Source organism: Typha latifolia, chromosome 7 (assembly GCF_019914945.1).
Source record: "Typha latifolia isolate L0001 chromosome 7, TyphaL0001v2, whole genome shotgun sequence".
Taxonomy (NCBI): Eukaryota; Viridiplantae; Streptophyta; class Magnoliopsida; order Poales; family Typhaceae; genus Typha; species Typha latifolia.
In genome coordinates, this window is record NC_133092.1 from 10,313,681 (window position 1) to 10,341,516 (window position 27,836).

Below are 27,836 nucleotides of genomic sequence, written 5' to 3' on the forward strand. Positions count from 1 at the left end.
CTAGCTGTCCTCTACTTCTTCCACTGTGTTGCTAAAACCACTCCTCAATTTATGCATGTCCCACATACCACTTTGCATGATCTCAGTCACCCTTGAATTCATGTGGAAGTTTTCTACATTAACCATGCAAGATTGAAGACCCAACGGGATCGACGAACACCAGGCCTCCCTTAACAACTTAGTGTCTTCTATATTGCTGGTACATTGTTGAAATCTCGCCTTCAACATAGAAGCGGTCTGGCACAGTGCTCTCCAAAGCCAGGAATAGGACGGGCTTGGCTTAGCATTCCAAGGATCTAGAGAACCATATTTTGACCGGACCATGCCCACCCAAGGAGTGTTCCGTCCTCTAAGCACGCTCAAGACGTGCTTGCCGAGAAGAGCGCGTTTCGCCGTGCGAAGGCAGCAAACTCCCCAATCGCCTTCCTCCTTTGGGCTTGTTACCATTTCCCAGCTAATGAGGTGCAACCCACATTGATCTGCACTCTTCTCCCAAATGAAGGACCTAGCAATCTTTTCAATCTCATCCAAAACTGAGTTCGAGATACAGGTGGAACCCATCCAGTAGTAGGGAATGGATGAGAGCGTGAACTTGACAAGAGATATTCTCCCTGCTAGAGAGAGAGAGAGTGTTGTGTTTCCAACAAGCTAGTTTCTGGCAAACTCTCTCTATAAGATCCTGAAGCCCAATAACCAGAATAAGATGACTAGAGATTTCAATACCTAAATAGGTAAAAGGCATAGTAGCCAGTTCAAGGTTTAATCGAGTTCTTAAATAGTTCTTCGTCTCTTCTTCAAGCCAAGGCAGTAGGAACACTACTGACTTATCTTTGCTAATCTTCTGGTTGGTAAGTATCGTATATAGCTCCATGGCCTCAGTAAGCACCTCCACGTTAGCCAGGTTCACTCTAGCTACCAACAGCAAATCATTCGCGTAAAGTAGGTGAGAGACATGGCCTTCGACATACCTATACCCTTCAAGCTGCCCCTCCATAACCTGTGTTGAGGATTGTAGTTAAGAGCTGCGAGCAGAGAATGAAGAGATAAGGAGAAATAGGGTCGCCTTGCCTCAGCCCCTGATGAGGCTTAATCCACTCCGTCGGGCCGCCATTGATGAGGATGCCGAAGCTGGGAGATTGCAGGTAGGCGTCGATCTACTTTCTCCATTTAGATGGATACTTCATCAACTCAAGCATTCGAAGCACCGCCTTCCACGACACCCGATCATATGCCTTCTTCATGTCCATCTTAATCATCTTCAATGGAGGGCTTCGACGGTTATTCACCATGGAGTGAATTATTTCTTGTGCAGCTAGGGTGTTATCTTGGATTGATCGACTGGTGACAAAAGTCGCTTGTTCTACCCCGACTAACTTAGGTAGCAACGGTTTCAACTAGCTGACCAATATTCTCGATATAACTTTGTACACCACATCGTAGAAAGCGATGGGTCGATAGTCCTTAACTGAGACCGGAAACTCCTTCAGGATTAATGTTATATAAGTTTTCCCCCACTGTGAGGGAAGAAAGCCCTGCTCAAAGAATTTGGCCATCGCTTCACACAACTATTTGCCCATGATATTCCAAAACTTGATGTACACCTCTACTTGGAGACTATTCAGACCCGGCACCTTGTCGCGCGGCAAGCTCCACATTGCCACTTTGATTTCCTCCTTAGTGATGGGTGCAGTAAGCTGCTCTGTTTCCATGTCATCAATGGTCTGCATGTGAAATAACCCCTAGACACACGTATGTATCTAAACACTAGGCAATGATATTTTTCGTTTGCTTAATTAAACATTGGACGAAATATTAAAAACGAAAGCAGAGATGTACGCCAAGATTTTAACGTGGAAAAACCCAAACGGGAAAAAAACCACTGATCCAAACTCGGATCAAAACCAATCACTAGAATAGTAGCAGTTACAAGACTGACTCACAAAATAACCCGTCGATCCAAACGACTTTGTTCCTCTCAGTCTTGCTCGCTAGAACCCACGATTCACTGCTTCTCGTGATTGAAGTCCAATCTCAGTAACCCTCGAGATTGATCTTTCGTCTCGATAGCCCTTAAGACGAAGGATTAAGAGTTGTAGATGAGAAGAGCCTTGAAAGTTGAAGAACCGATGTAGCCTCTAAAAAGTCACCTTGAATAATCTTCTTCAACCCTCTCAAGTTAGGGCAACACTATCCTTATATATCATCTCCAAGATAGAGCCAAATCCAAGTTATATTCGTACTCACAAAAATCCAATAAATTGCAAACTTCATAGGTGCGTTCGAATGCGGCCCGTGTGCGTTCGAACGGCCTTACTTGATCTCAGGTGCGTTCGAACGGGCCCAAGTGCGTTCGAACGCAACAGCTTGAATTCTTCAGGTTGCGTTCGAACGCGTTTGTGAACGCTGCTCTCGGTCTGTGTGAACGCAGTGCCCGCATTCGAACGCGTTTGTGAACGCGGCTCTCGGTCTGTGTGAACGCAGTGCCCGCGTTCGAACGCGTTTGTGAACGCGGCTCTCGGTCTATGTGAACGCAGTGCCCGCGTTTGAACGTGTTTGTGAACGCGGCTCTCGGTCTGTGTGAACGCAGTGCCCGCGTTCGAACGAGTTTGTGAACGCGGCTCTCGGTCTGTGTGAACGCAGTGCCCGCGTTCGAACGCGTTTGTGAACGCGGTGTGAACTCGACGGCTTTTCTCCAATAATCTTGCAATTCTTCAAACCAGAGATATTCTAAACTTGTGTAAAGCTCATATACATGAAAAAATATACTTAGAATATTTTGTATACAATTGCCAACAAATAAAAACCTAACAGCATGTCTTTTGATCTCCTCCCACCTATCAAACTCCTCATTGAGTTGCACCTGTGGTCCCCAAAGCTCCCTGTAGTGATTTTGAAGGCATTGAGTATCACCTCCGGATCCTCTATCCACACCTCCGTCGAGTCTAGAATGCCCGAGATACGGTTCCTCCTACGTCTAAACAAAGCAGTTAGGTGGTAGAAGCGCATATTTTTGTCACCATCTAGAACCCATCTCAAGCGTGATCGTTGAAGCCATTTGATGTTTGCTTGCCGGCTAAGAGCACTCTAAAGATTGTAGAGACTCAGTTGTTGTTCTTTATCTCTATCCAACCCCAAGGTCGCGTCCAGCTCCTCCAGATCAGCGATGGAGTGCTGAACCTCGCCTAACCTCTTCTCCACATCTCCCACGTAGCATCTACTCCAGTTCCGAAGCTCCTTATGTAGATTGAGAACTTTGTGAGAAAAGGCCTTCTTGGTATGATCCCTAGTTGCCGAAGACCAATTTTTTTCAAACATCCTTCTACAAGACTCATACTCCAGCCACCCAAGCTCAAAACGAAAAGGCCTCTTCCCCTTTGACCAACCCTCATCACCTACAAGGAGAAGTGGGGCATGCTCAGAAGTAGAGCGGTCCAGGTGACGGACATGACTCTACTAAAACCTATTGAGCCAAGGTGGGTTGGCAAGTACTCGTTCCAACCGTACCCCAACTCTGTCTTCCCCGGACTGGTTGTTGCACCAAGTAAATGGTACCCCAGCAAAACCTAAGTCGCATAGGCCCACCTTATCCACAAAGTTCCTATATCCCCTAGCTTTAGGATCCAATATTACTTACTTGCGCCACACTTTTCTTTTCTTCAGCTAAGAGGAAATCATTAAAGTCCTCGGCCACAACTCATGGCAAGTTTGCTGGAGCAGATGTGGCTAACTCTTTCCACAGCTTAGCCTACTCATTCACGTCATTGCTAGCATACACAATAGACATCCTCCAAGTTTTACCATTTTTAGGTAAGATGACTAGGTGCACAGCATATCTTGATACTGCCATGATGTCCACCCAGTCCACTAGATCCTTCCACAAAACAATCATCCCCCCCCTCCCGAGGCACCTAGGGCAGGGCACACTAAAATAAAATGAGACCAAGCTCTCCCTAGTGCCCTAGCCACTATCTCACTTTTCCTCCGGAGTTTCTAGCAAGCATAGAAAGTCCAAACCATGTCCCTCTGCAGTTCCAGATTACCGCTTTCATGTTAACCAAGCACCTAAGAGAATGGAGGACACTATGCATTCCTCCCTTGTTTGGCAGCAGGCATGCCCCTACCCATTGCTTTATCCAAATCCATTTCCTCATTCCCAGATTCGCCAGCAGCTTTCGCGACTTGGGAATCGGCCACATACACAACAACGACTTGTGGGTTAGGTAGATCCTGTTCCATCTAGTCTTCCTTGGACTCTTTAGGATCACAGGTCAATCCCCTCTTGACCTGTTCCACAACCCTGACATGAGACTTCAGAGACTACGTCACTATTTTAGGTGTAGGCCCTTTCCTAAGGGAGGTGATCCCATCCTGGACTATCCCATTCTGGTATATTTATGAGGGGATGAAAATCTTGTTAAAATTTGTCTTTGCTGCTTTCACTGTTTTAACAAAGGAGCTTTTGGCTAGCCGAATGCACCCATCACCGATATGTATGGTTATCCCATCAACCGTTGCCACATAAGTCGTGCCATATTGATTCCTACTAGGATGTCCATCTGTTGGACTCTTGATCCTTTGCATGGCCTCGGAGGGATCAGTGACCCCTACATCTTTCTTGCTAGCCTTGGGCCTCACGCCCTCAATTAATGCACTCTTAGATGTGGATGCTAGGACAACTACTTTGGTCTGGGGTCGCTCAGCGCTATCTCTTTCACTAGAAGGAGCTAAGAGTGACATTTTGTCCACCTTAGCCTCTAGTGACTCCTCATGTTTCAGAATTCCTTTTCCTTTTTCAGCTCTAGTTAGGCGACTCTGGTTTGAAGGGGATCGATCTTCTATCTTGAGCAGACCCCATTTGCTTGTGCACTTCTCCATGTTTTGCCGTAGTGCCTCCTCCCGAGGTGCCTAAGGCTCCGGGTCATCTTTGTCTCACCTCACTGAGCTTCTCGAACCCCACCTTGTGTTCTCACCTTGCTTGATGAAGGCACCTTTGTCTTGGCTTATCGTGGAATTGACTCGCTCCCCACCATCTTGGCTTCCATGGGCTTAAACCGCCTTGACACTTTCGTCCATGGTCCATAGGTGGATTGTGTCGCTGCCTCGCCATTGCCACTAGGCTCTTCCTTTCTCGCCCGCTCTGCTTCCATTGGCCTATTAGGATTTCCTGATCTATGATCACTTGCCTGCCTCTCTGTGTAGGCTACCTCAGCATGGCCCAACCTCCCACAATGGAAGCAGAAAGAGGGTATGCCTTCACAGATTACTCGTTGCTCCAAATTGTTGGACTTAGGGTTGAGCCAAATGCATTGTTTCAATGGCTTACTTAGGTTGATTTCTACATACACTCTGGCAAAATGGCTTCGAGTAAGCCACTATCAATATTAATGACTCCAACTCCCAATATTCCTATGGGAGATTCGGCAGTTGGGTCCACACTGACACCATCAAGAAGGCCTCTGGCGATCATCTAAAGTCATTTCGCCATTTAATGAGATTAAGCACTCTCCCATTCAAGGTCCAGGGCCATTGGTGAGTATATATAGCATATCCTCCTTCTCAAATCGAAAGACCTAGAACCCCTCAGTCATATCGGACACTCAAATCCATCTATCCCATTTCGGAGCTTTGCCAACATGGTTTTTAGCCATGGCAAAGGGATAGAAGGTCCTAGGAATTGGGCAAATAGAGACAACTTCCATCGCTCCCTGCATTTGGCTAAAACTGTCGGATCCACCATTATGCAATCATCCATTTAGGCTTTGAGCTTGTTAAGGATCTCCTTCGCAGTCTTCCCCGACAACCGCCGTTGATGCTCCTTCTTCGCAACCATGAAAACCCAAGATCGCCACCCACCACCTTCTTGCGAACTCTTTGATCATTGATATGGGACACTGGTCTTTGATGGTGATGGAATTGAGAGCTCGATAGTCTACACAAAACCGCCATGATTCGTCCTTTTTTCGCACGAGCAAGACCGGTGAAAAATAGATGCTTCAACTTGGTCTTATCACCTCGCTGGACAACATCTCTTGGACCATCTTTGTTATAGCCTCCTTTTGAATGAAGGGATATCAGTATGGCCTCATATTTGCCGGACCCGCCCCAAGCATGATTTAAACGTGATGGTCTTGTGTCCTAGGTGGAGGCAATCTATGTGGCTGCTGGAATACATCTTCAAATTCTTGCAAAATAGCTTTTAGGTCAGTGGGTAAATGCATTGGATCGTCCACATCCTTGGCCCCTTCGATGAGTTACACGAGAAACCCGCGGCACCTAGGTTTCGGCAACCCCTTTAGGGACTGTAGTGCTCCCTTAGCTTCCTTGCTTGATGCGGCTAGTAGCTGGATCGGTTGGCCTTCATGACTGAACTCTATCGCTATGGTGGTGAAGTTGAAGGTGGTCGGTCCAAGATTTCGAAGCCATTGTCCTCGTAGAGCCAATGGATATAGATCAATTCGGAAGATATAGCCCTAAATTTGCAGGTAGACCTTGCAGCATATGCCCTCCATTCTTAACATGGTGCCATCACCAATAACCACATCGATGTTGTTGATACGATCTCCCCTTTTGGCTAAGGTTCGATCTCTTTTGAATTTTCAGATCTAGGTTGGATCTAGCACAAAACTTTGTAATAAGATCCCAAAATATGCCATTGTCGAATCGACGTGAAAATTTTATATTTTGTAGACCCATAAGAGAGCTTTCCAAAAAATTAAGTTTTAGGCAAATCGGATGTGGGAATCTCGATATATTGTCTGATTAGTGGACGTACATCAGGGTGGTCTGATCAGGATCCGTGGATGGAGGCACGAGATCCTAGATGATGGTGGATGGTGGTGGATCGGCGTTAATGGGGTGGCATCGGTAAATAAGTGGTGGTGGAAGGGTTATGCGTGATGGAAGGATTAGGGCAAGTGTTTGATAGATTGGATGAATGGGGAGGAGAGGGTCGCCCCTAAGGGTCTAGGGTGATTGGCCGGTCGAGGGAGGTTAGAAGCGGCGTCGCCGGAGATCGAGAGAACGAGAGCGAAGAAGACGAAGGAGGCAAGGCAAAACTCAATTCTTCAATAATTACCCTCTGGTTGCCATCCACATCCCTTTAGAGGCTAACCAAACAATTCAAAATTGACCTTAAACAATATAATTTCATCGACCGCATTCAAACGCGCTCGATCGCATTTGAACACACCGAGTTCGCTCTTCTCTGGATTTGCGAACGCGATGTAGACGTTCGAACGCACGATCGAACGCGCCTGCTTCCCACTTCTTTGGATTTGCGAACGCGATGTAGGCGTTCACAACCCACAATGCACACTCTCACAACCACGTTCACAATCGTGTTCACAACCGCGTTCGAACGCACTCCACCCGCGTTTGAACGCGACTTACATAAAAATTATTTTCTTAGAAATTAAACATTAAAACAAGAAACAAAGACACTCCTAAAGTATATCCATGCTCGAGACGACATCGGTGAAGTCCGAATCGTATCAATCCACCACGCTTCCGCAACCTTGTCCTCAAGGTTTGAAATTTGGGAAGCGATCCATGATATTTGACTCTAGCTCCCATGTAGACTCATTAGTAGGTTTGCCTAGCCACTCAATCAGCACTTCAGTCTCCAATCTGGATCCATGGCGTCTTCTCCTGTGGCCTAAGACTCAGACTGGTTCAGTGGGGACATCTTCCTCTATTGGTTTGAGTAAGGCCGAACCCACCACATGGTTAGGCCTGATCTGGGCCTTCAATGCCGATACATGGAAGACCGGATGTATCCTGATTCCTTCAGGTAGGTCCAACAGGTAAGCTATTGGACCGATTCGTTGTAGCACTCAATATGGACCATAGTACTTATAACCCAACTTTTGGTTCAAAATTGGCCTCAACGTGGATTACCGGTACGGTTGAGCTGGAACGAACACCCATTGATCCACCTCAAATTCTTGCTCACGCCGGCCTTTGTCATGAGTTTGCTTCATGCGGTTTTGGGCTGTTGCTAGGTGAATCTTGAGCCATCTCAATGTTTGATCTCGATCGGCAAGTTCCAAGTCGAGCTCGGTTTTATCTCCCGCCGTGAGTCTATCGTAGGTATGCAAGACCGGAGGAGTGCGCCTATAAACTGCCTCAAAGGGGTCATGCCGATGCTAGAGTGATGAGCGATATTGTATGACCACTCGGCCCATGGAAGGAATTTGACCCAATCCTTTGGTCGTTCCACCACAAAGCATCACAAGTATTGTTCCAGTCAGCGATTCACCACCTCGGTTTGTCCATCCATCTCGGGGTGATAAGATGAACTAAGGTTGATTTGAGTCCCTTGCAATCTAAAGAACTCGGACCAAAACTCGCTGATGAAGATGCAATCCCGGTCTGACACGATCGTCCTAGGCATCCCATGCAAGCACGCCACTTTCCGAACAAAAATTTCAGCAACCTTTTTTTGCTGAAAACGGGTGAGACAATGCTATGAAATGAACACATTTGCTCAGCCTATCCACCACAACAAACAACACCAATTGTCCTCGGACCTCCGGTAGCCCTTCGATGAAGTCCATGGAGATGTCCTCCCAAATATGCTCTAGTATAGGCAGTGGTTGCAACAGCCCGCTGGGCTTGAGCGTCTCCGATTTGACTCGTTGGCAGGTTTGGCATTCACGCACATATTTCTTCACGTTCGATTTCGTCGTTGTCCATGTATAGTTTTGGGCCAGCCGCTTGTAGGTATGTAAGACCCCTTCATGGCCTACTATAGGGGTATCATGGAAGTGGGCCATCAATAATCTCTGTAGCTCCTCGTCTGCGGGTACCTTGATCCGCCAGCGCTCGAGTACCAACCCACCGCGCTCCTCGTGCTCGGGGTGGCTTGATGGGTTCTCTTTCAACTCCTCCATGAGTCGGACCAGTTCACTATCCCCTGCGCTGGCTCTCCGCAGATCTGAAAAAAAAGAAAAAGTGGGTGCTGAGAAAGAGACGAGCTCACTTGCATCCCCTACGCTTGGAAGTTCCTTCAGTTGTTGATTTCCATCCAGCAGCACTCTCTGGTCATTCCTCCAAAATGTCATGGAGAGGTTTGTAAAGTCAAATGTCACGGGCCTCAAGCTTCGAAGCCATTGGGTCCCCAAAACAATGTCGGCACCTCGCAAGGCCAATGGATAAAGGTCCAATGTGAAACATTGACCTTGCACCTCCAACTCCACACCTCTACAAATGAAATCTGCCCGCAATGTGGTGCCGTCTCCAATCGTCACATCGAACCCTTCCATGGGTTCCGACTCAAGCCCAATCCTCCTAAGAAGTCTCTTGTCAATGGAGTTGTGGGTGGACCCGGTGTCGATCAAGATTCTCACTATGGTTGTCTTGTTTATACCGTTCACTCGCAAAGTCTTTGGCGTAGCTGTCTCTGAATAGGTGTAGAGGGAGATTTCGGCTATCATGTCCTCCACGGGTTGCTCCTCAGCTACTTCTCCTTGATGTCCAGCCACACCTTCATTTTCATCTGCAAATTCATCCTCAGCCTCCTCCAATCCATCGATTAGCATCACCGATCCCATCGGTTTAGGGCAGCGATGCCCGGGTACAAACTTCTCATCACAACGAAAGCATAGGCCTTTGCCTCTTCATTCCTCCACTTGAGCAGGTGTGGGTGCTCGTCCCAGACCTCTAGGTGCGTACTTCACATCTTCGGATGGCTTTAGGGGTGCTTGAGGAGGCACCATTGCAGTAGCTGTCCTTAGTACGCCGGTTAATATTTTCTGCCGCTATGGTTGGTTGAGCTTGATTGCGGCTTCCTAAGCTTGTCCAATTCTATTTCAAATGTGAAGAAAAATAGAAAAAAAAAGCATCATAACAAACGTAAGATTTTTTCTAAGTTCAAGAATAAGGACTTTATGAAGAAAAATAGAAAAAAGAAGGGTTCTTGCTATGTGTGGGGTAAAGTTGGGTATTTTGTAAGACAATGCTGCAACTGCAGGGGCAAACAACCAACGGAGAAAGAGAAGGCCAATATCGTCGAGGATGACAAGGTTGTTATGATCACTAAACTTATGATGGTCAATGTAGACGAAGGTTAGTGGATAGACTCTAGTGCCACTTGCCAGGTGACTCCTTCGAGTGTCTTTAAAACCAACAAGACTATAGATGATGAGAAAATGGTTGATATAGTTTCGGCTTGACCAAACCACCTCGCAACAGGACCCGACGGGATTAGATCCCAATTATCTTTCATTTTGCATTTGATTATTATAATTGCACTTTAGTCGTATGTTTTAGTTGATTGCTATTTAGTTTAAGTCAACTTGATTTAGTCAGTTGGGTTAGCCAAACTAGTTAGAGACCGATAGCCACCTATAAAGCATAGTGGTGCGCACTGGATTTCATTATAGAATATTGGAATTATCTCTTGAACTAACTCTCTGTGACACCTAACTCTAAACTCGTGCATGGCACGAGCCCACACGGCACGTGCGTAGCACCTGACTATTTAGTTAGATACTAACAATCAAATAAACCTATAGCAACATCATAATTTTATCCACAACCTCTAAATTAAGAATAACTCAAGTCTCACTGTCAAACGCATACAAATAACCCTACATGGGTCATACATAGGCCACAACACATCATCAAGAGTTTTTCACAACTATATCTACACAATAATAGTATATACATAATTATACAAGTACAATGTTACCTGCTAAAATATAAGACAAGGATACAAATACACTTTGGACGATGTCCACTAGTACATCGGATAAGATAACTTATCTGGCATATAACACTAATCCCACTCTACTCCACACTCACCGGCAAGACCTCTAAGGGAGTATCCTGCTCCTCTCGTTCACCTGGGTTTTTGGAAATGAGAAAAATAAGAGAGTCATAAGTTAAAGGCTCAGTGAATAGACCTTACCCCGAATCAGTGATGCCAAACAGAGAGTAAATCAAGTACTGGATAATATGAATCAGAAAGAGTATCATGTCATGAATGAGTAAATGAATGTGTCATCAATAATACATAAATGAAATATAGATAACATGTCATAACTGATAAGAATACATAATCCTCGACAATGAATAAACAGGTCACCACGTCATATGATCCTCATAACTCTCTCTCAAATATGATATATGATGCATGCCGACCATGACAATGCTGTGATATCAAATGCAATCATATGTGATGTATATTGACCACTCAATAATCAGGTATGTTAGGTAATAATGAAATCATATGCATTTCTCAACATCACGATCATCACCGACATCTCGGTATAATATCATCATACTAGACCGCTCTGCACAGTCAATACCCGGTATCCGGTCTCAACATCATGTCCAAAGGCTTAGAGCATACTCCGCCACCCGCAAGAGTATCTCTAATATAACCATACCCCGCCACCCGCTAGGGTATCAACATCCATCCAGATCAGGCACCCACATAGTTGATAGAAACCTCGTGAGGATAACTCGCCACATATGCCCTGGCGAACGACATGTGTCTGAATGTATGCTGCGCACACAGACTAACGACCTCAAACGTAAGGCCAACAGGATCGCGACTATGTCGAGCGATCAATCATCTCCAGGCACGCCCTGACCCTCGCGCCCACTCGGGTATCCTCACGCTTTTTATCAACTATCCTATCAATCATATTTCATGCTTTCCTTCTAAATGACAGAGCAAATGCATATATCCAATAAGATAACAAGTCAATGCATAACAGGAATTTAGGTGGAATAGGAATCAAGAGAAAATGATGCAATGTAGTCTCCAACTATATCGTCAACACATGCATACTCATGCTAATCTATTACATGCATACTCATGCTACAGATCAACTCGGTAAATAATCATAACAGTAGAATCATCTCGAATAATCTCTATATATATCGCCAATGTACTCATATCCCAAATCAGCATAATCACCAATGAAGACCACCTGATCTAGCCAGAACTCACATTTTGAAAATTTGGCAAATAACTTCTTTTCTCTCAAGATCTGGAGAATTAACCTCAAGTGATACTCATGTTGTTCCTCATTAGCTGAATATATTAGTATATCATCAATAAAAACTATTACAAACTAATCCAAATAAGGTTGGAAAACTCTATTCATCAGGTCCATGAAAACAGCTGGAGCATTTGTCAATCCAAATGGCATGACCAAAAACTCATAATGTCCGTATCTAGTACGAAAAGCAGTTTTGGAAATATCCTCCTCACGGATTTTTAACTGATGGTAACCAGTCCTCAAGTCTATTTTAGAGAATACTCTAGCTCCCTTTAACTGATCAAACAGATCATCAATGCGAGGTAGAGGATATTTATTTTTTATTGTCACTTGATTCAGTTGTCTATAGACTATACACATCCCGAGTGTCCCATCCTTCTTCTTAACAAAAAGAGCAGGTGCTCCCCAAGGAGGGACACTAGGTCTTATGAAGCCTTTCAGTAATAGTTCTTCCAACTGTACGTTAAGTTCCTTCAATTCTATTGGTGCCATTCTATAGGGAGCTTTAGAAATAGGTGAAGTATCAGGAGCTAAATCAATTGAAAAGTTTACTTCCCTGTCCGGGGGTAATCCGGGGAGATCATCTGGGAAAACATCAGGAAACTCTCTAACAACTCGAACATCTTCTAATTTAATCTGTTTATTAGTATCCCCTGACAGACTAGCTAAGACACATGTACATCTTTTCTTTAGTAACCTACAAGCTTCAAATGCAGAGATTATCTTCATAGGGTTACTGGATTTATTGCCCTTAATTCTATATTCTGCTCCATCAGCTAAATTCATCACAATTTCCTTTCTATAGCAATCTATGTTGGCATGATATGCAGCTAACCAATCCATCCCCAAGATAACATCAAAATCTGTCAGCTCTAGTGGCAAAAGATCTACTTTGAACTCTCTATCACCAAAACTAACTGTGCAAGATTTATAAGCCGAATCAATAACAACTGTCTCTCCTACTGGTGTGGCAATCAACAGAATATCCTCTAAAGGTTTCATTAGCATATCAGCATGGCAAGCAAAAGAACTTGAAATAAAGGAATGTGTGGCACCCGGATCAAATAAAACTCTTACTGTATGAGAAAATAAATTCAGAGTACCTGTGGCCACATCATTGGATGCCAAAGCGTCGTGCTCCATCATAGCGAAGATCCAGCCACCTCTAGACTTTCGCCTAGGCTGAGAGGAACCTGCTCCAACAACTCCTCTACCTCGGCCAGCTGTAGCAGAAATCCCAAGAGGTGCAGTTCTAGAAGATGCTGCAACGGCGGAAATCGGGGCGGTGGCAGCGCGCGGACAGTCACGACGGATATGACCAGGCCGTCCACACTCAAAGCACAAACGTGGGTTAGGGCAATCTCGAAGATGGTGACCAAACTTGCCACACCCAATGTAGTGACTTCTCCAAGTAGTCTGACCTCCAGTAGATCCACCCCCTCTACCAATGGAAGGCGGTCCAGTCAAACTAACTTGAGACACTGCTTGGCTAAGTCCTCCAGATCCCCGTGAATCAGATCGGTTAGCATATGAACCAGTGCTAGAACTTCCCCGATAAGGATGGTAGGGAAGGCGACGCTGTGACTGCGAATGCGGTAGGCTCTGGCTTGCAGAAGGAACCCAAGAACTTCCGCCTCACCCAGACTATGTCCTAGATCGCCGAGCTTCCATAGCCCTCTTCTCCTGAATTACCCCCTCTAGTGCCATAGCCCTCTCTACTGTATCAGCATAAGGGATGAGGCCTGCTACCTCCAAGCTCTGACGTATAGCATAATTCAGCCCATGCTTGAAGCGTCGAGTTCTTGCTGCTTCATTCGGAACTTGGTGGGGTACAAAACGGGCTAAAGCATTAAATTTGACCTCGTACTTTGCCACCGTCATAGTACCCTGACGTAAATGCAAAAATTCTTCTTCCATCTTTTCTTTCCTCCAAGCTGGAAAATGCTTTTGATCAAAGGCATCCAGAAATAATTCCCAAGTGATGACAGCGTCCCCTATCCTTGATTTTATCAGTCTTTCTACAGCTTTCCACCATTGTTCTGCCTCACCTCGGAGCATAAAGGCAGCAAAGGCTACTTTCTGCTAATCATTACATCCTAAAGTATCTAGCATTTTCTCTATGTCTGATAACCATCCACTAGCCTCCAGTGGATCAACACCTCCACTGTAAATCGAGGGGTTTAACTGCATAAACTTATTTAAGGTGATGCCCATTTGTAGGAGGCGGCTCGAGCTCTCTCGCGATATGCCGGCTCCTCTACCTTGAAGGATTTCCTCAATAAGTCTTTCTTGACTGTCCAGGAGGCGTGAAATAGGATCACGCTCCTCTACAGATGGAGGAACTTCTGGGGTCTCAGTAGGGGCCTCAGCTGTGGAGATCACCCTAGACTGTGAACCTCTACGACGGGGTGGCATCTTTCCGTAGAAATGATCAAATTCATCAACTAATTAGTAATCAAGCAAAATTCTAAAATTTATCTCTTGCGTAACCCTAAGACCGCAGCATTTTCCTAGACTCAAGGTGACAATGTACAAAATCTCTTGATGATATGCCGGATACTTAACAAACCTAAGCTCCGATACCACTCTAAAATGTGACACCCAACTCTAAACACGTGCATGGCACGAGCCCACATGGCATGTGCGTAGCACCTGACTATTTAGTTATATACTAACAATCAAATAAACCTGTAGCAACATCATAATTTTATCCACAACCTCTAAATTAAAAATAACTCAAGTCTCACTGTCAACAGCATACAAATAACCATACATGGGTCCTACACAGGCCACAACACATCATCAAGAGCTTTTCACAACTATATCTACACAACAGTAGTATATACATAATTATACAAGTACAATGTCACCTGCTAAAATATAAGACAAGGATACAGATACACTTTGGACGATGTCCACTAGTACATCGGATAAGATAACTCATCTGGCATATAACACTAACCCCACTCTACTCCACACTCACCGGCAAGACCTCTAAGGGAGTATCCTGCTCCTCTCGTTCACTTGGGTTTTTGGAAATGAGAAAAATAAGAGAGTCATGAGCTAAAGGCTCAGTGAATAGACCTTACCCCGAATCAGTGATGCCAAACAGAGAGTAAATCAAGTACTGGATAATATGAATCAGAAAGAGTATCATGTCATGAATGAGTAAATGAATGTGTCATCAATAATGCATAAATGAAATATAGATAACATGTCATAATTGATAAGAATACATAATCCTCGACAATGAATAAACAGGTCACCACGTCATATGATCCTCCTAACTCTCTCTCAAATATGATATATGATGCATGCCGACCATGACAATGCTATAATATCAAATGCAATCATATGTGATGTATATTGACCACTCAATAATCATGTATGTCAAATAATAATAAAATCATATGCATTTCTCAACATCATGATCATCACCGACATCTCGGTATAATATCATCATACTAGACCACTGTGCACAGTCAATACCCGATACCCGGTCTCAACATCATGTCCAAAGGCTCAGAGCATACTCCGCCACCCGTAAGAGTATCTCTAATATAACCATACCCCGCCACCCGCTAGGGTATCAACATCCATCCAGACCGGGCACCCACATAGTTGATAGAAATCTCGTGAGGATAACTCGCCACATATGCCCTGGCGAACGACATGCGTCTGAATGTCTGCTGCGCACACAGACTAACGACCTTAGACGTAAGGCCAACAGGATCGCGACTATGTCGAGCGATCAATCATCTCCAGGCACGCCCTGACCCCCGCGCCCACTCGGATATCCTCACGCTTTTTATCAACTATCCTATCAATCATATTTAATGCTTTCCTTCTAAATGACAGAGCAAATGCATATATCCAATACGGTAACAAGTCAATGCATAACAAGAATTTAGGTGGAATAGGAATCAAGAGAAAATGATGCAATGTAGTCTCCAACTATATCGTCAACACATGCATACTCATGCTAATCTATTACATGCATACTCATGTTACAGATCAACTCGGTAAATAATCATAACAGTAGAATCATCTCTAATAATCTCTATATATATCACTAATGTACTCATATCCCAAATCAGCATAATCGAATGCATGATAAAATATGCTCGACTATAATTATTTCTAGATAAAATCATATAATCATGCTAGATGCCAAAACATGCATGTACATAAATATTTATGTTATATTTATATAACATAAATATATAATATTTATAACAAATATGTCAGTCAGTCTATTAATTAAAATTAACCCGACAAAAGGATAGTTTCTTATTGTAATTATGTACTCTTACTCTTCATTTCTATATTTGTTTTTGTTATTTATTAATCATAATTATTTTATTTAATTGTGTATTTAAAATATATTTTATCTGTCTATTATTCTCTTTGATAATTAAGAAAATAAGAATTAAGTTACTGTAATTAATTATGTAAGAATATACGTACATAACTCTAATAATTACTATTACCTACTTAGGATTAACATAATAATTTATATTGCAGGTATTTTGCTAAACATGATATAATTAGAATCATATACTAACTATGATACAATTATATATATATATATATATAAAATATATAAATGTATATAGTGCTGGGCTTAGCCTAGCACCATGCACAGCAAGGCGCTGGGCGGAGCCCAGCGCCTGGCGCTGCAAGGGCACTGGGCTGAGCCCCGCACCCCTTGCAGAGTGCAGCCAGGGCACTGGGCCGAGCCCAGCACCCCTTGCAGAGTGCAGCCAGGGAGAGAAGGGAAGAAGGAGGAGGAGAGGAAGAAGAAAGAGAAGAAGAAGAAGAATGAGAAGAAGAAGAAAGAAGAAGAAGAAGGTTGGGCCATGGGGGAGGGGTGCAGCCGCTGGTGGCCACTCAGTGGCCGGCCTCTCGCCGACGGCTCTACCCTCCGGCGATCCGAGAGAAAGCCGACAAAGAGAGAAACGGTTGGGAGGGGGCTGCGGCGGCGGCGGCAGGGGCTCACCGCGCCAGCTGGCTCGGCCAGGTTGGCCGGGCCGGCGCTTGGGGCGCGTGGCGCCCATCACCGCTGCCACTGCTTGGCACGAGCTGTCGTGCCATGCAGTGCAATTTTTTTTTACTTGGGCTTGGGTTATTACACTCTCCCTCTCAATCTCTCTCTCAACTCTAGCTCCTTTCTCCTATGGTCGACCTTGTGCTGCCATCCTCTACCTCCTTCGGTCTGACCGTACCCCCTAGTCCCTTAAGGCCAGTCACCTTCTCCCACTTCTTTATTTTACCAATTACTATTCCACCGCCCTTATCACCCTCATTACCATCCATTACCCACCACCATTTTTAGCTAACCATCACTACCATCACCGCTCCACAAGTAGACTGCACCACCATTCTTCTACCCAACCTAAGCTTCGGCTAAGCCAAGCTAGATACCTGAACATGATTATATCAATTTCTAGTATCAAAACCAGACTATCCTTGGCGAGCTTCTACCTCCATGACGATGACCAAAGCTATGCCAACGAGGCGTGTATCTAATGAGACCAACTTGGCGGTAGTAGAGACTTCGAAAGTTAGGGGCTATTGGAACCCTAATATCGAGCCACCTTCAATCCATGTCCAACTCGGCAACCTTGTCGAGCAAATCTCCATGACTAACTAGATGATCATGGATATGCTAAAGGAGATCATGGCACCGAGGGAGGCTAGAGAATGCGCGACAGAGCTCTCAATGCAGATCGCCCCGACCCTAGTGTTCACGCCACCACCGGCTCCACCACCCTAGCATAGGGAGCCACTAATCACACCGTCACCAAGGCTAAGACCAATAGGACCGGTCTTGCATGGACCAATAGTGGTCAAGCCACAATAGATAGGCCACTTTAATGGGGAGCCTCTTGTCAGCTTTGACCTATCGCATGACCAAGATGATCCCCCACCATTGATGGAAGATGATCATTGTTGAAGAGACTACTGACTAGTCATGGTGCACCCTTCTCCTCTCCAACCTAGTGGTGGACATGATTCGTATCGTGACAATGGAGTTTGGGCAAGGATCCTATGCTTGGAGTACCCATGGTTTAAAGGAGGGGATTTGATCGATTGGATCAACCAAGTGGAGCAACTCTACCTCTATCAAGGATGCTGGAAGAGGAAAAGGTGCTACTAGCAAGCTTCCACTTGGAGGAATGGCCTTGCATTGGTTCTGGTCAACCAACGCCCAAGGCAAGCTCGAATGGTGGGAATATTTCTGCACTGAGCTCATGAGATGCTTTGATATGTCGATAATGTGGACTTCGATGCCCTCCTCTTGGAGACCATTCAAAAGACGACCATTGGGGCATTTTGTGAGGAGTTCAAGAGGGTGAGTAGTCAGTGTCAACCCCGATGGACCAACTAACAACTATGGAGCACCTTCATCTGCGAGTTGCAAACTGAAATCCAAAACAACTTGTGTTCTCTCCGACCGCGCATGTTGAAGGAATCATTTGAGGATGCAATGCTAATGGAGGAGAAGCACCGAGCCATGAAGATTTATTCTAGACCTAGTTGGACGACTCGAGACGAATGACCTCCACCAAGACTAAGCCTAGTGGTAGGAAGTACAATGAGTTAGCCAAGGGTTGCAACCGCAGCCATGGCACCACAGCCACCCTTGAGGCCCTCCAGTGATGTGAAGTTGCCTCCATGATCCTCGAGTTGAGCCTTGACACCTACACAAATAAAAGAAAGAAGGGAGGAGGGGTTGTGTTTTAGTTGCGTTGAAAAATTTACTTCGGGGCATCATTGTGCAAAACTGATAGGATCGGTAATGCTCATCAATGGCTTGGACGAAGATGTGAGTACCCATGCTACTGAGGAGAGTACTAAGGCCGAGGAAGATGTCAAGGTGGCTGAGGAGGAGAATATGGAGGAAATGGTGGCCGAGATCCCACTCCATGCATACTCGGGGATTGCAATGCCTAAGACATTGCATGTGAGCAGTATGGTGAAGCGAACGGTGGTTCAAGATCAACACTAGTTAAACTCACAATTTTATTGACAAAAGGTTGCTGCGAAAGATTGGGCTCGAGTCGGAACCCATGGGAGGGTTTGAGGTGAATATTGGGGACGATAACACCTTGAGGGCCAGTACAATATGTGGTTGTGTCGAGTTGAAGAATCAAGGGTAGGTTTTCACCATCCACTTGTATTCGATAGCCTTGCATCGTGTTGACATCATTTTGAGGATTCAATGGCTCAAGAGCTTGGGAGTTGTGATTTTCAACTTCACAAATTCGATTGGCGGGAGACCAGTTGCAATAGCAAGCCGATGCTAGTTTGCAGTCTTTAATCGGTCTTCCATGCAGCGGGGTCGAGTCTTCTTGATGCAAATGTCGCACATGAATCTGGCATTAGAGTTTGTCGAAGTGTTCAAGGAGCCACAGGGTTGTGGGGCATGACCACTCGATCTGCATGGTTCCGAGGGCCGAACTAGTCAATGTTTGACCCTACTGCTACCCTCATATCCAGAAGGAGGAGATCAGCAAGATGGTGATGAAAATGCTTGCTCAAGGTATCATTCAACTGAGTAGGAGTGCCTAATCATCACTATGAGACAAACAAATATGACAGCTTGAAGGTAGTATCTCTCTACTCCTCATCTAGCTTCTTTTTTCTGATTATAATTTTGATATAGCTTGTTAGAGTCTTTTTTTATTACATTAGTTATTTAATTTCAAAAAAAACTTTATGTAGGTTGTATTCAAACGCAGAAGGGGGGCGCGTTCGAATGTCTTTGCGAACGCCTGCATTAGTTTGCAAAAATAGAAAATGCGAAATGTGCATTCAAACACCGTTGAGTGCGTTCGAACACCCGAGTGCGAATGCCTGCATCAATTCGCATCCACAAAGAATATCTTTTGTGCGTTCGAATGCGATCGGCGAGAGTCCATTAGAATTAGAGTTAATAATTATTATTTTGACTTATTAGCTAGCCTCTATAAAGGTGTGGATGGTAGCCAAAATCATTATGATGAATGAATATTGGTTTCTACTCTCCTCTATCATTTCTCTAGTCTCTCTACCCTAATCTCCCTCCTTCTTCACCAACAAACCACCTCTACCATTGGCAAGGTCTCATCTATCTTCTAATCTTCCTCGTTTGTCGAGTCCTCCCTCCTCGGGATCTTAACCACTTCTCCCCCTTCATCTTTATCCCTTAAACTACATCAACCATCCACCATCATCTCCATTATCATCCATAACCCTATCATCTACTCCACCCGTCACCACCACACTCACCACCACTATATTGTATTTTCATCCTAGTTGCAGTTCGAATCTACGAAGGGCACAAATATAAGAAAATGTAGATCAGGAAGTTAAAGATCAATCAACCTTAGTTTTGTAATTTTCCAACTACGGTATAATATTTGGTGAATATTTTATCTCGATTGCACGAACTACTTCCTGCAATCAATTCAAATCTTGAAAAGATCGTTCCGTTACCTATCAAATTTGTAGTAATTTTACACAATTTGTAGTTATATTTATACAATTCGCAATTATATTCATGCAATTCATTACTTCTTTACTTCTAATATTTATATTCATGCAAACCAGTTATATGTAAATTTAATTGTGAATTGCTAAAAAATAGATTAGATATTCATATAGAAGTATGTTAAAGTCTTTATATCACTAATTTTAATATTTTAATATAAATGTTAAGCGGATATTTATCCAGATTTTATTGTTCAACCCATATCTATACCTATATAGATTATTTGAATACAGATAGAGATCTGGATATTAAGATGGATAAAAAAAATCTCAATCCATAGCCAACAAAATTTGGATATGGAGTCAAATTGAGTTGGATTTAATTTGACTGATTCTCAACCCTATCTATACTTCTATTATTCTTCTTTTAGATGCATAAAGAGATGTCGTTATATTAAATAACATCTTGAACAAGACAAAAAATTAATTGTCAATCACCGTCTTCGATCCGGTAAATATGAGTACCTGCCGTAAGAAAGCTCATCAAGGATTCAGAGAGAAAAAAAAAATTGGTGAATTGAGAGACCTATTTATCGAGTTGTCATCCTACCTCAAATGCTCCTAGTTGTGCATGGGTACTTATTTATGCCATTATTTAGCTTCATGAGATAGTATTCTAATAGCTCTAATTTTATGTCAATCGGATGTCTGGTTGAAAAGATATAATTAAAATAGTGGAACAATGTCAGAATAGAGCAAAATGGTAAATATCCGACGTTGCGGTAGTCGTCAGAGAGTTGCAGACGGCCAAGGGTGGTGGTGGACGGCCATATTGTAGGGTGGCTGCTGGAGATGATGGTGGCTATGGTTTGAAGGTAGAATTTGAGTTTCTAACTTAAATCTACTCCTAAGAAAATAAAGACGATTTGTCTGTTCTAACAAGTGTAGAATTTGTATCGAGGGCTATCTCTCTGTATCATCGTACTCTATTTGTATACTCAATAATTTATAACCAAATGACTTAAGGAAACTATTTGGGCCGATAGGCTTTACCCAATCCCAAGATATGCTAAACTGCCTAAGAAATGTTGGAAGCTATCTGACCTTTTAGCCGAGTATAAGGTGGTCCAGGGCCTTTAGCAAATATTATAAGGAGAGTTTTATGTGAGCTTTTACAATTTAATTGTATTTGTAACAATAAATTTTACTGTGCATTGTATATATAGATTATGTGCAATAATAAAATGTGCATCAATTATAAAAATATATATACTCTCAATTTTATATACTAGATCGAAAATTTTAATTAAAATGCAAAAGCTCCTGAGTTTTGTAGAAAGGCATATTCTTAATACTACGTGCATATATTTTCTAAGGCAATTACAGAATTGATTAATATTTTGTAGCTCTTCTGGGAAAGATAACGCTTGTCTTTTTGACTATTTTTGATAAATTGATTTGGTTAAGAACTTAATGTCCCTATTAAATCGGTGTCGTTGTTGATCTGAATTAGGTATATTCATTTAATATAAGCTGCTTTAATTATTTGAGCACTATCCCATTGGCAAATTAATTTGATTACTTTATTATTATTATTTTATTTAGAAAATTAACCAAAAACACCCTCCATTTTGCTTATATGATCATTTTTGGTTGGACTTGTGAATTGCTAGGATTTAATCCACAAAAATATTTTGATTAAATATAATCTAAAAGCACCTGATGAAATGAAAAATATTTCATTAATTTTAAAAATTAGTTGGCTATGTGATCAAATCCCATTTTATTTCATCTTTTGAATTTTAATTAAATTATCAAATATCAAACAAATTATCAAACATCATAGAGAGCATAAATATCATGCCCAAAAGGGGGGCATCTAGAAGAGACACTAATAAACCATATCACTGAGAAAGAAAGATGGTCGGAAAATAATTGAAGGGAAAGCTGAAGATTTTATCATGCCACCTTTGGGTGTAGGTCCAAAAACTAATATCATATTGGAAGGCCTTATCCTACCCTACTCCAAGTCTACAGTCTACACACCAAACAAAAGTATCATATTGGTCCCTATGCCTATGGAATAACACCAAAGATAAGAATCCACCATGACTCCAATTCCATAGATTTCGGTGCTGTACATTGTGTGGAGAGAGAGAGAGAGATATGAAATCCTCATTGACAAGAACCTCATTAAGGCCAAGACATGAGAGATACTGCGCCGTAACTAGCATTTTGTATTATTCATGAGCTCAAAGACTACATATGGGCTAAATAAAGAACCAACTAATCTACATACAGAAGCACTTAGGCTCCACCAACTTTTAGCCAATATAGTAACCTGCCTAATTAGGCTTTAAGCCATGTACGTTACAGAACAATTGCTCTGAATCAAATGCCATCAAGACCTGCTCCAAGCCGTTGCGCTACAGAGCTTCCTTGGTTAAGGGATATGAAGCATTATCTAAAGTGTTTCAACAAAAATACTAATAAGATTAGCATTTTATTTAAAAAAACACAGATATTATTAGTATTTTTAGTAAAACGTTGAACAGTTAAACATTTTACCTAGGACTATAGTAAAATAGACTCTTTTTAGTAGTTAAATTTGAAGGCAATCTATTTTGATAAATAAATTAAAAAATAAATAAATAAAATACAGAAAACTGCTTGGTTTACCTTAGGACACAAGTTCCCACATGCACAAAAGAAAATATGGCTATTTAGGTCAGTAGCATGTTGCAAATTAAACCATAAAATCTCATAAAGAACATTCCTTACTGCTAGCAAATATTGCAGTTCCAGTGCACCGGTGTCCAAATAACTCTTCCAGGATCTGTATCGGGCAAACAAATAAGCAGATGTGCTCATTATCAGTCTAGGAAAAAAATATAAACAGGCTAGTAATAGTTGTGATATTAGCTTTTGCTTAACATGGGGCGTAGCATAGAATTGCTTCACAGTTCACAGTATGCACTTTCCTATGTCAACTTTTCTCATTTCTGTTCAATAAGGGTAGAAATAGAGTCTAAATAAAACAAACGCAGGATTCCACAGTGTTCCATGAATAACAAATGTAAAAAGTTACTCTAAAATTCCGGAGGACAGCATCACATGACTAAGCAAGAAGCACAATAGTGGATAAGTGAACTTTGTGAACTTGTCCTTTGCTTAAAAATCTCGAAAACTCATCTTTGGGTCCTCGTTCTTTAGACCACTCCTTCCCCTACCCCTGCTCCTTCCTCTTCCTCGACCTCGGCCTCTTCCTCTTCCACGCCTAAAAAAGGACCTGCCATGCTTCATTTCCACTAGGGAGTGCAATAAATCGTCACACAAGATACAACCGACATGCAAAGTAGCTCCATCTTTGAGGGGTGTGCTCTTCTTGTTGAAGTCAACCTCAATTATTGTTGAGTCACACTCAGGGCACCTCTTTCCAGTGGTCGAGATACGATGAGCCCCCTCTGGAAGGGAGACAAGGCAGTTGCACATGTTGCAGTATAACCTCCATTTGGGTGCACTTACAGGATCAAGAACTAATGTTCCACTGCACTCAGGGCAGGCACATACTCCTTGGGTTATCAAGGAATGCCGACATGTGGGGTGAGGGCAAAGGAAACATGGCATGCCAGCCCCTTTTCCTATCTTACCAGAATTTCCAACTTGAAGTGTGCCAAAGAGCTTGTCAATCCCTTCAAATGGAGGACTATTGTAGCAAAAAGGGCAAAGCGGGAATGATTTTCCATCTGGACCAGCCAACGAGAAGAGCAACAATTCAAAGCCATCAAGAGGGCACACGAGTTCCTTGTAAAGCTGAGAAAAAGCATGTTCATCAGTCCAAGGAGCAGAATGGAGTAAAAAGCCTGGCAGTAGGAAGACACCTTAAACTCAAGAAGCAGATATTTTCTCTTGAGATGAGCACACCAACATTACTGCCATTATGAAAATGTGGAAGCAAGTAAATAGTGTGTAACATGCTAAATGTTGTGTTTGAAAGGTAATGGAAGTGACAGCATAGATTTAAGGAAAAAAAAACTGTTCTTATGAGTCAGGCAGGCACTCATGCGCCAGCTATCAGAGCCAATTGCAGAATGTAACGCTAGCATATGATTTTCTCTATGAACCTAAGATAGCTGGAAAGAAAATCCTAATGCCTCAAAAACATTAACCAAGCTAGCAGTTTGTATTGTCATATGACCTGTTAAGATCAATCTCCATGGTCATAATATATCCTTGGCCTTAATACTCTCCAAGTAAATCAGCAAGGTCCTGAGCTAAATGATGTTATCTAAATTTTGTTGCATAAATAAGACAAAAGAAAGTAGAATGACATAGATTGTAAGCATACTGAATCATAAAGATGAGAAGTGACAGTAGCAGCTCTTACGATTATTATAGATGACTATGAATGAAACAGACTAGATTTGTATAATTGGCAAGCTTTACCTTGATCGAACCATTCTGAGGGAGGTAGTACACCTCCTCACATGTTATACAGTATAACCTCATAGGCTGAGTGGAAATATATTTCATGTACCTAGTACATTTTCCACATTTGCTCAGCAGACGCCCTGAGTCTGCTAAAGGTGAGAACTGTGCTTCAAAAAGTGCATCCATGTTGTCAATCTGCAAAATGGGAATTTCACTTTAAAGAACTGAATAGTCAATGTAAGAACCAGAAAAAAAAAAAAAAAAGTTGAGAGAGGAGGGTGCACGTGCAATCCCCTCCTCTCTCCCTCTCCGGCACATGACGAGGCAGTCGGAGAAAATCTCGCCGAATCCAAATCTAATTCAGATTTGGGATCTTTGCTCTATAAATTAAACCTTAAAATTTTTCTCTCCCCTTAATCCCCCTCAGCCTTCTTCTCTCTTCTTCCTCTCCTCCTTCGCTTTCTTCTTTCTCACCGTCGGAGTCACGAAGTAGAATTGGCCTGCCAGAGTGCCGCTGGAGCCATTGGAGACCACCATGTGACTCCTTGGTAAGCCCTCTCTCATCCCTCTAGTTTAATTTTAATTTAATGGAGTAAATTAGAAATACATAAATTTGGGTTTCTCGGCTTCATCGGCAAATCAAGGTGACCGGCGGCTTCGGGTTGCTGCTGCTCGTGCTCGAGAACTCCAAGTCATTGGCCTTGCGCCATGGTTGCCTTCTGCGAAAGCCCTCATGGCTCCAGTCATCTTCGGCTTTGGAGTCGGCTGTCTGTGGTGGGTTCTCCTCCACCTCGTGAGGACGACGAAGTAGAGAAAGAGAGAGAGAGTAGAGAGACTTGAGGGTGGTCGTCGAACCGCCGCCGGTGGTCACTCTCTCCCTCAACTCTTCTCTTCCTCGCATCGGTCGCGAGAAGAAAAGGTTTTGGGTGGGGCTCGGGTTCGGGTTCGGGTTTGGATTTCGGATCCAAAGACCCGACCCAAACCACTTAAGTGGGTGGGCTGCGGGTTAGCCCGTACCCCAATCCACTTAATTTGGCTGGGCCAAGATTAATTAATTTTTTTGAAGTGGGCCGGGCCAGCAGTAGCCTAGCCCAATCCAATGGGTAATTTAACCCATTTTAGTTCTTTTTAATTTTTTTCTTAAATTTTAGAAATATTGATATTATTCAAATTTTTTTTTATTTATTATTTATTGTTTAAAGGTGATGATTTTCAGCACGTGGACTAGAGACTAGAAATTTCAATTATCTAATTTAGACTCAGGTGAGTGGGTTCACTCACATATTTACTTTTATTATATTTCGTACATTTGTCAGACCATGTGATTTTCTGTGTGCAAAAAATTATTTATTTCATCCTTACGTGCAAATTTAATTATTATATTTTATGTGTACATTTAATCATTATACTCAGTACATCGTCATAACTTGTGCAAATATTAAATTTTAGTGAAAAGAAAAAGGAGACTAATATTAGTACGACTTAGATAACAGTCTCAGTATAAATTGCTTACGATTTTCTGTGGTGACTCAAATCTATCTAGAAGTCCAAGAGGAAAGTCTTAAATCGATCACTGCGGTGACTTTCTTAGGTGACTCTAGCGGGGTTAGAAAACAATCTTAAGATAAATGAGAAATTTCCTAGGTGACTCTAACTTCTCTCAACGGTTAGTGGAAAAGACAAAGTATGTTAGATCACATAGTGATACCATCTGATGACCCTAACCTGATCAGCTATGAAGAAAAATTCTGAGCGTCATCTCGAGGTGACTTCTAGTTGATGTGAATCCACAGGGTATAGACCAATTGAGGCATATGACAATATAAATATTAGAAAGATGTTAATATATTGAAACTGTACAAGGTTACAAGTTGACTCACTATTGTTATCGTTTTCATTATTTAAGGAGCATGCCTATTGCAAATTGTTATGAATATTGTTGATTTAGTTTAATTTTATTCAAACATTAATATAATTTAGAATTTATTTGGTTTTCGAGTGGATTCCACTCACTGCGCTATAGTTGTTAGCTCATGGATTTGTTTTCTTTTATTTATTTATCTATCTCAGGTAATAGTCAACGTGGCGACTGAGCGAGACATACCCAGACTCCACCTCCACTTAGGATCCACCTATTTACTTTTCCGCTCTTTTGGATCTTATGCTTTAGATTAGAAGTTAAATTTATTTCGTTTAGAGACTCATAAAGCAATGACATTGTTTTATAATTATTGCAATTAGTTAAATTTAATGAAGCAGATCATTTATTTATTTTTGCCATCGTACACTTAGAAAATATTAATAAGACTTCGTGTATCTCAAGCATATTGAGGTGCATGGTCGGTCATGATTCCTATTTCGGGTCGTGACGGTTAACTTGAAGTATATGAAAAAGGAGAGTTTAGTATTCAATTTTTTAATGTAAAACATATCAGTTTTGCTAAAAGAAACCTCCATTATAATCATGTTTTTAGTTACAATTCTAGTGATGCAACTTATTAGATATACTTCAATTAAAGTAAACTTTATTACTAGCAAAAACTTGAAACTAAAGCCTGAAAGGTAACTTAGCTGTTGTAGTACACCAACACACATGAGATGTGATATAGAACTATTCTACACCAACACACATGAGGTGGGGAGTAAGCTGGGACGCACGCGCCGAGCCTACTCCCCACCATCTCTCTCTCCCTCTCCTTCTCTCGTGCTGCCGACACCAGAGCCGACGAAGCCCTGGACCCGGAGCTGACCCACCCAAGTCCTAGAACCCTCTCAGTAAGCCCCTAAACCCCTCGTTTAATTTTGGTAATCAACCCCTTCACCTCGCCTTCACCGAAGTTTCTGGCGACTTCGCGTCTAACCGTCAAGTCTGAGGGCTCTGGTACGGGGGGAGGGGGGGGGACTCCATGGCCAGCGGCC

The 27,836-nt window shown here is 42.7% G+C and overlaps 2 protein-coding genes across 6 annotated transcripts in view; both read right to left on the minus strand.

The window, feature by feature from the left end:
- On the minus strand, positions 1 to 1,553 carry LOC140792828 (uncharacterized). The gene is made up of 3 exons (XM_073144047.1): positions 1,404 to 1,553; positions 724 to 997; positions 1 to 611 (listed from the first exon to the last, which is right to left on the minus strand). The coding sequence occupies exons 1-3, from the start codon at positions 1,551 to 1,553 to the stop codon at positions 1 to 3; spliced, it is 1,035 nt and encodes a 344-aa protein (XP_073000148.1).
- A 21,825-nt stretch (positions 1,554 to 23,378) lies between these two features.
- The window catches only part of LOC140792527 (DNA topoisomerase 3-beta), a 45,923-nt gene continuing 41,465 nt past the window's right edge, over positions 23,379 to 27,836 (minus strand). For 4 of the 5 annotated variants that reach the window (XM_073143595.1, XM_073143594.1, XM_073143597.1 and 1 more), the window contains 2 exons: positions 24,933 to 25,112; positions 23,379 to 24,299 (listed from right to left, as the gene is read on the minus strand). In XM_073143595.1, the coding sequence (XP_072999696.1) occupies positions 23,658 to 24,299; positions 24,933 to 25,112 (822 nt within the window). In that variant the 3' untranslated portion in view covers positions 23,379 to 23,657. The remainder of the gene's footprint in view (positions 24,300 to 24,932; positions 25,113 to 27,836) is intronic. The other variant, XM_073143596.1, reaches the window with a different exon arrangement.